Below are 9,238 nucleotides of genomic sequence, written 5' to 3'. Positions count from 1 at the left end.
GCTACTTAAATGCACAATTTCACATTTAACTTCAATTGGTTAAAATGAACTAATGATACAAATGTTTAAACAAAACTTATCCCTGTTGTAGTCTTAGTAGCTTAGGTAAATTTTAGTCATGAATAAAATACTTAAGTAGGCTACTTCTTTTCAAAACATATTGCTATAAACAATCAGATTAAATGCCTTATCGTTTTATTGGCATTTAGGTCTGTATAATATAATTTTGCTTGTAAAAATTGAATCATTCATAACTTTTTTTAAATTATGAAAGTACATAACTTCTAGTTTAAGTGAAATTGACTATGTTGATCTCGTAATAGAAACTAAAACAAATCTAATTTATAATGTGAATATAAAGGAAAATCATTCCTGTAATTAACTTCGTTTAAATGCAACGTGCGCCAGATGTATGGGTTCTTTTTTGTTCACCAGTTTACTTATTCAATGGTTGGTTATTCCCGATGTCGGATCGAATCCTCAGATGGGAATCCGGTATGGCTTAGTGAATAAAGCATCAGCACGTAGAGCTGAAAACCCGGGTTCAAATTCCGGTGCCGGAGAGAATTTTTCTCTGTTCCACTCTTCCATCATCATATGACGATGCAGAATTTCTGCACTGAAATATCATATGTACTTCGGTACATCGTAATATAGGACTAAAAGGTATAAATAAACCTAAGACTGAAGCTTCCATTCAGCAAAAGGTACGGTGTGCAGTTCAAGCTAGTTTCAGTTTTGCGACTGTGTTCATCTGGCTTAAAACCAGATATTAACATACTAGTTCAGAGGAACAGGTGTCAGAAGTCTTCGGGAACATTCCCATGTACAGGTACACATAGTAAAAGTGTAAATTAATTGTGTTGCAAACTGGTTAAGCCTATAGGTTTATAAAATATTTATTTATACGTCATTATTTCGGGTTTGCTGTGAAGATTAATATTAAACCTTCAAATTAATCTATGGAACAATGATTCAATATTATATTTTGTAAATTGATACAATATTATTAATTAATTGAGCATCCTTTATGAAAAGGTTGCCAGGTTTGATAAAATGTATTAGACCTATATACAGGGTGTAAGGGGTATAAGTGCCATTATTTTAACTGATGATTATTCATGCCATAAGGAAAAAATGTCTTTACAATTTTTTTATAATTGCAGTATTTAAATAATTATTAAAATTTACGATATTAAGCGTTTGACAACGTTGCTGGATGGGAGGAGGGGGTTTAGAAGTATACAGTACAGCTCAAGAGGGGTGGAGGGGGTTTATAAGTACACATTACAAGTGGATACAGACATACCGGTACAAAACAGATGTTCTGTTCTAGTGTAGGAGTGGACCATGACAATACTGTTGTTTACATAAAACGAGCAGCAAATACAAACCTCCAATCTCATTAATAGAAAATTATGGTGAATTTACATTTTATGTAACAATATTGCTCCATTTTTAATTGTAACTTACGTCTAAAAAGTAAACAATAATGGTTGTCTCCACAAAATCACACGAACTTTTTTTTCTGATGCAACATTTTAATCTCTTCCGCTTCCGTAAAGCAGTATCATTTTTAAACAAATTTCTGATTGTGTGATTTTCGAAATGGGGTAAGAGACTTCTAGTTTCTAATAATCGTTGAGAAACTACTACAAAAGTTCGCCGATTAGGTAACCTTCTTTGAGGAAAACATTGACGGTACATCTTCTTGCCTCACTTGAATTACGACGACTTTCTCCATAACATGATATTCCTAAACTGTGAATGACATTGTCGAATACCCTGTACTGAACTGCCATCCGCTCGGCAGTAGAGCTATGCACAGGGAGCTTGAACTCAGCTGACTCGTACTTACGTCTAAGCAGAGTACTGCCTGCTCAACACGTTGCCACGTCTTTCATGCCAGAATATTAACAAATTTAAGCATGCATTTTTATTTCATTTCACGAAAACATAATAGAACACATAAATATTTATTTAAACTAATATTAACTCTTTGCTAGATGTATCTACTGATGTAATTATTTTCGTAATTTTAGTAACGATATAAGCAGTATAACGCAAATAAAATAAGGAAAGAAAAACGTTTTTCTGGGAAAACTAACGAGTTTTGACCCTATGTCGTATGGACATTTTTTGATCCTGTAGACCGTCCTCGACGACTGTTAAAAGGACGGCACTTATACCCCTTACACTCTGTATAATTTGAAAAACACACTTAAAAGATAAAATGATTTACATTTGAAACGGTTAGGGAATCGAATATATAAAACGTCAGGAAAATTTACACCTAAGTAGCGTACATGGTCATTTGCAGTTAAGCAAGGAATAATAGTATCATCAGAAAAGTTGGAATGATTTGAATGCCATATACCGCGAGAAAAATAATAGCTACGGATTACAAATGATACTGTAAGTGACTGATGTTAAACTGATGTTTGGGACGTTTACACATGTTTGTAAACTGTTTTTAGTAATAATAGAAATAGATAATCAGTTACTTAGCAATATGTTAAACTCAGTATTATGTTTAAAATACGTCCGCCAATGATGCAACGAAACAAGCGGAAGCAAAACGGGTTACCTTACTCTCTTCGATAGTGCGTCATGGGGTGAGAGCTAAACAAACCACCCCTCCATGATCAGTCGCCCACGCATGACCATCACCATCACCATCATTACTTGGATAAATGGGAGAACCCACTGTTTCGGTTTTATTTTGCCATCTCTGACTTGCATAACAAAGCTTTAATTTTTTTGCTGGTTTTCAATATAAAATTTGTTTCCGTGTTATTTTACGCATTATTCTGCCTAATCATTTATTCATTGGGTTTAACGTTTCTATTTAATATTCTGAGGAAAAATGCCATTTTCCCGTGAGCTTATTTTATCTTTTATTCATTTGTATACAAAATTCCACTCGCCATAAAATTTGATTTCTGTTGAATATATTTTAAATAAAGTATATTTTAGTTTAACGTAAATAATATAATACTGAAGTAAGATTATAGAATACTAGTACTGCTTTGCCTGCCATCTGTAGTGCGCACAGTGAACTTTGCATTACACATAAACTCGTGTTATGTGAGCTGATAGCTCGTTTAAAATCGTTCACTGGTGTTCAATGAGATTTAACCTACAATTTTATGATCGTGTAAGAGAACTTTCTAACCACGGGATAAGTCTAACAAATTGACAAACTTTGAAGTAGTTCCGCTAGTTCTCAAGAGGTGACCCTATTATTGGGACGAGTTAAAAATTATTTGGGAAAATGTTGATGTACGAGGATTAAGTATAAATTGTTCTCATAATTGACAGTATCAGCGGTTTCATGCTGAGTCTAGTGTATTTGCAATCATTAGAGGGGATGAAATTTTGAACTTTATAATGCGGGTTTTGATGTATTATTGGCGACACTGAATGTTATCTTCGTCATCCATTCATAGAAGTAATAATAGGCCTAACTAAAGAAGCTAGATTTACAGGAACAAATTACCGATCACTATCGAGTAGTAGGGGTCTGATATTTTTAACGTCAATGTATCGAAATTTAATTTGCAGGTATATTCGGACACAATGAAACGTGCAATCTATTTTAGTATGTTACTTTGGTGCCAGATTTTTGGTTTTAAATGACATATACTCGAAGAAAACCTGCCCCATCATAGCATCTTCTACAGTAAATTATACGGAAACTGCTGGTGGGTGGAAAAAACTGTCAGAATAATGCCAAGTAGGCCTAATTTGATGAAACCTCTTCCACATTAGGAATTAAATAAAATAATTAACGTATTTGCTGTCTTAGTTAGCTTATCAAGATGCTAAGTGATTATTTATTCACATAATTAGCATAACATGTAGAACAATTTAAATCGACTATTTCGTTTATATGACGTCATTCCATTTTCGACCAATGAAGTGTAATGAAATTTTGAATTCCAACCAATCACAGTCACACTTTGCGATAATTTTTGCAGCTACATTTATCGCTATCAATTTATCGCATGGTTGTTCTTATGTTTAGTCGTTGTCGTCAACTGTTTCCCCGTAAAAATGATGATCATGAATACATTAAGTTGCAACTACACGGTTAAACGTTTCTTTCAACTTTAAAGCAATGAATGCAAGATTGATATTTAATATTAATTAATATATTTACGCAGTGAAGACGACATTCAAAACGGCGCACCATGTAGACACAAAATCTTCATGCATCTTAATTGAACGTACTTTTAAACTTGATTTTTTCGATATTCTTCCCAGATTGCACGCATACGCGGTTGGAATATTGAACTGTATAGATGCAGCTTTAGTTCCGTTACACACTACAGCGAGAATGCGTTTGTCGAGCTATAAAAAATGCTTTCGTGTAGCACTGATTGTAAGTAACGGTCGAAATAAGACACAGCAGACATTGGTCCTGCTCCCACAGGTACGAGTAACTTAACCTATAATTGTAGCCTATAAAATTTGTATTTTGTGAATGAAATGAAACAATTAATAGAAAGTCAGAAGTTCAAATTTATGTAACATCATCGCATATCAAATCAAAGACCTTGTATAGTAATATATACAAGGTCTTTGATCAAACTGCCTTCCGTATGGCGTAATAAAATTCGTGTTTTAATTATCTATACAGAGATGGCTTCACTGTGTAGCAACATGTCTCGCTGTGAATACATAAGCTTTATTAATCAGGTTACTGTAATTATATTATAAGATTTTAAATTATATTATGATTTCAGCAGATAATGAAAATGTATTTATGTTATAGTAATAAGAGAAAAGTACTATACATGTAATTAACATTGTTAAACCCGTATTTCGCTCTTCGCAATTGGCATTACTGAATAATAACATCGCATTTCTTATTGCAGTAATGGATATTCATCTATTTCAAATTCACAGTGTCTGAATAGGTTAAGTATTCGTAAATATACAATTATTAACATTTTGTGATCGAATTTTAGGGATATATTATTTACATTTTTATTTTATTCACGAAAGAGTCCTAATATATGTCACTCGAGGTCTGAAATTTCCCCAGATAAATCTCAGACCTCTCGTGCCATTACTACAGATAAACGTTTTCGGCAATAATTTGCTATCTTCAGACCGTTAAGAAGTGATGTTAACAAAATATGAACACTTTACAAAGTTGATATACAAATAGTTTCATGGTTAAAGCAATTGTCACATAGATAGTTAAATTTATAAATAATAGTGCTAATTGCTAAGAAATTTAAAATATGACTAAAAATTACAAATTAAAATTAATGTGTGGAAACACCATAAAATATTGTCTTAACTAATATCGCAATATTGTTTTTTGTTTCTTGGTAAAGATAAATTCTTCTGAAGGAAGTACGTTGCATGTTGTGTGGTTGAACCAGGCCTTGTAACTGCAAGTATTCAAACGAGAATCAAATAAGGAATTGCTATTGTATAACTTTAAGTAGTGATTACACTGGTAAACAAGATTTTGCTTATCATTGTTTTTTTATCTTTTCTTACTGATTTCGACACGCTGAACATGAATCCGATAATGGTTTTGTCGTAGTGTCAATATTTTGGATTATATCGGGATATTTTATTTCTCAGAATACTGGTTTAGCAATATGTACATGTAAGTATTTACGTTGATATCCGCTAGGTGGCTACATGGTTCTGGCGTATAAATATCTGCTGGTGACGCTCAGTCACGATAGTAGGTTCGTTATCTTTGCAGATGTGTGTATGTTTGTGTTTAGTAGTTCTTTACACCATGTCTACAGGACGGAAGTGCAAATTACAGGCAGACACTTTCTGCTATGTATGTGGATATTACATTGAACCAAAGCAAGATAAATACTCCATTGTGCCTGGAACAAAGTTCTGTGAGGCATACAAGGCGTGCCCGTAGGTGACCTTGACAATGCGTGGTCTCCACAGTGCCCTGTGGTAACTGCCGGGCAACACTAGAACATTGGCTACGTGGTAGTAGGTAAAGCATGACATTTGTCATTCCCCGAATTTGGAGGGAACCTGGAAACCACGACGACGACTGCTACTTTTGTATGGCCAACTTGAACAATTTCAAGAAGGCAAAAACAGAAGACAGCTGCAGTACCCCGACATACCGTCCTCCAGAGCCTGTTTCACACAGCGAAGATTGGCCTATTCCTTCACCTCCTGCTCAAATGATGCGAATACGATGCTAGACTGTCTCGGCGCTGATCCTGACTTTAGAGGACCAATCGCTTGGCCCCCGAGATCTCCGGATTTAACACCGCTCGATTTCTTTCTCTGGAGCTACGTCAAAGATAATGTGTACGCCACCCCAGTCAGAGACCTTCGTGATCTTCGGGAGCGCATCATAGAGGCTATTGAGAGCATTTCAGAAGACATGCTTCAACGTGCTTGGCAAGAAGTCGTTCATCGCCTCTATATCGTCACAGTGACAGCTGGAGCTCACGTAGAGATATGGTGATGTGCATATCGAAACTTTTTGAGTTTTCCTTTCATATAAACGTTACTGTAGTTTTCTATCTTCAACCGTTTACCTGTCACATACAATTGAAATTAGGTACATTCAAGCGGTCTACCCTGTATATTTTCTAAGTCATTCTAGGTCATAGGAGTTAACTATTTTGCATTCCTGTATTGTATTTATGTATTTACATGTCACGAATGATTTATTGAAGTAGTGTTAATGACTGTCCTAGGTGTGAAACTGTTTTCTTACAATGTTACACATAAATATCATTTACTGTGTTAATCAAAATTATAATCCAAACCGTTGACACTATGAAAAAACTGATGTAATATTCATGATCAACGGGTCAGAGTAATTACTAAACCACTAAAAAATCAACATAAGCAGAAAGTTGATTGAAATTTGTTTACCAGTGTTATTTATATGTAGGGGAGTTTTATTATCGATCACCCCACCCAACCCTCCATCAAACGCAGATTGTAAGCATGCCTGTGTCTTCCAGTCCTGCCGCCACACTCAACGATGCCGCCACGCAGCTCTCAACTCAGTACGTAAGTTTCGCATACAAAAAATTTGCCTTGTTAAACATCAATTATTAATTACACACAATAGTTTCTTCCTTTCATCAATTCTTTTGTTTGAATTAACGCAACTTTTTAAAACGTTTCGGATACATCAAACTCTATACATCTAAATAATCACCAATTAAAGTTAAATACAATAGCAATCCCTTATTTGATTCTCGTTTGAATACTGGCAGTTACAAGGTGTGGTTGAACCACACAACATGCAACGTACTTCTTTCAGAAGAATTTATCTTTACCAAGAAACAAAAAACAATATTACGATAATAGTTAAAACACAATATTTATGCTGTTTCCACACATTAATTTTAATTTTTAATATTTAGTCATATCTTAAATTTCTTAGCAATTATCACTAGGCCTATTATTTATAAATTTAATTATCTCTGTGTCAATTGTTTTTAACCACGAAACTATTTTTATATCAACTGTGTAAAGTGTTAATAATTTACATCTTGATTACACAACTTTTAACAACACTATATCACTTCGGAATATGTATGATAAGACTTTCATGTGTTAAATTCTAACGTACCTTGTTTATATGTTTCGACCTATTTATGGGTCATCCTCAGAACTGGTCGTTGTTGGTCTTGGCGCCTCTTGTTTGTTTCCTGTGAGGATGTGTTCGTGTGGTATAATGTAGAGTCAAAGAGTGTGTGTGTTTTGAAGTTGAGTTGTGTGTTGAGAATTTCGTTGGGGTGTGTTTTTGTGTATCTATATATTTCATATTGTTCTAGTGTGTTGAGTTTCTGGCTTTTTGGTTGGATGTGCTGTATTTCCATGTCTGTGTTGATGTCTCTGTGGGTGTGGTTAGCATTTGTGATGTGTTCTGCATATGTGGAGGTGTTTTGTAATTTTGTTATGGCTGCGATGTGTTCTTTGTAACGCGTATACAAACTCAAATGTAACACCTGCAACAGCTTCTACATAGGACAGACAGGTAGATCATTTCAAACACGTTACAAAGAACAAGGTACGTTAGAATTTAACACAAGAAAGTCTTATCATACATATTCCGAAGTTTATATTTTGTTACTATCACTTCTTAACGATCTGAAGATGGCACATTATTGCCGAAAACGTTTATCAATTTAAATTGTTCTATATATTATGCTAATTATGTGAATAAATAATCACTTAGCATCTTAATAAGCTATCTAAGGCAGCAAATACATTAATTATTTATTAAATTCGTATCTTTAGCTTATCGGAAACCATACAACACACCACTTCCACATTGCTTTATTCGCTACAAATTTCAAGGAATTGCCAGGAATCGAACTCAGCTAGTCTGATTATACGCCGTTCGCTTAATAATGAGTCTAATGCTATATGCTCAGGCTAGCATAAATACAGAATGCGTCAAAAGAAACTAGCCTACTGAAATCGCTCAGATGCTGTCCATGTTTCCCTAGCAACCAAACATTTATTTATTTATATACTAGCAGTACCCGTGCGCTCCGCTGCAATTATTAGAAATAAATATAAAGTAATTACATAATTAAAATAGAACATTGGGTCCAGGGAACATTCGTGTTTGATAGAAGAATAAATCGTTTAATATGCTACTTAATTTAAGTTCTATTTAAATAATTAAAATGCTATCATTTTGATCCAGAGACCACTCATTTGGTGTAAAGATAATTCGTGTACGAAGATCATTTTTATGTTAACCTTACTGTGCATCTTTTTTTTTGTTAAGTTTACTTTATTCACACCTTAACATCTGTGGTCATGTCGCGTGTTTAGAATGTGTGGATATATCAGCAGGCCGTTTTTACTCTTGTTGAGTTCCTGTTTCTATTGTGTGTTGTAGATGACGTGTTTATGTAACTGATTATAGACTTTGATTAATGTTTTTGGTATTGGTAATTGAGGCGGTGATGAATAATGGCATGTATCCTTCCAATCCGGCATTTGCCTTTATGACTAAGGGAAATCATGAAAAACCCCAGTCAGATTGGTCGGCCACAGGATTTGAAACCGGGACCCATGAATGCGTGTCTCAAATGCTACCGCCTGAGCCAACTTGCTCGGTTGTATATCATTGTTTATGCAAATAAAAAAATGAGGTGGAAGGTCCGGGGTTCGATCCCAGGTGGTGACAGGATTTTTTCTCGTTGCCAAACTTTCAGAACGGCCCCGAGGTTCACTCAGCCTCCTATAAAATTGA

At 34.6% G+C, this 9,238-nt stretch overlaps 1 protein-coding gene across 1 annotated transcript in view; it reads left to right on the top strand.

The window, feature by feature from the left end:
* Nucleotides 1-6,970: 6,970 nt before the first annotated feature.
* LOC138691095 (trypsin-1) overlaps nucleotides 6,971-9,238 on the top strand; it is a 149,946-nt gene continuing 147,678 nt past the window's right edge. Inside the window, exon 1 of the mRNA XM_069812804.1 lies at nucleotides 6,971-7,025. Within this exon, the coding sequence (XP_069668905.1) occupies nucleotides 7,001-7,025 (25 nt within the window). The 5' untranslated portion in view covers nucleotides 6,971-7,000. The remainder of the gene's footprint in view (nucleotides 7,026-9,238) is intronic.

The sequence above is a fragment of the Periplaneta americana genome, chromosome 16, assembly GCF_040183065.1.
Source record: "Periplaneta americana isolate PAMFEO1 chromosome 16, P.americana_PAMFEO1_priV1, whole genome shotgun sequence".
Taxonomy (NCBI): Eukaryota; Metazoa; Arthropoda; class Insecta; order Blattodea; family Blattidae; genus Periplaneta; species Periplaneta americana.
The sequence above is the reverse complement of the archived record's forward strand: the minus strand, read 5'-3'. Positions and strand labels throughout refer to the sequence as shown.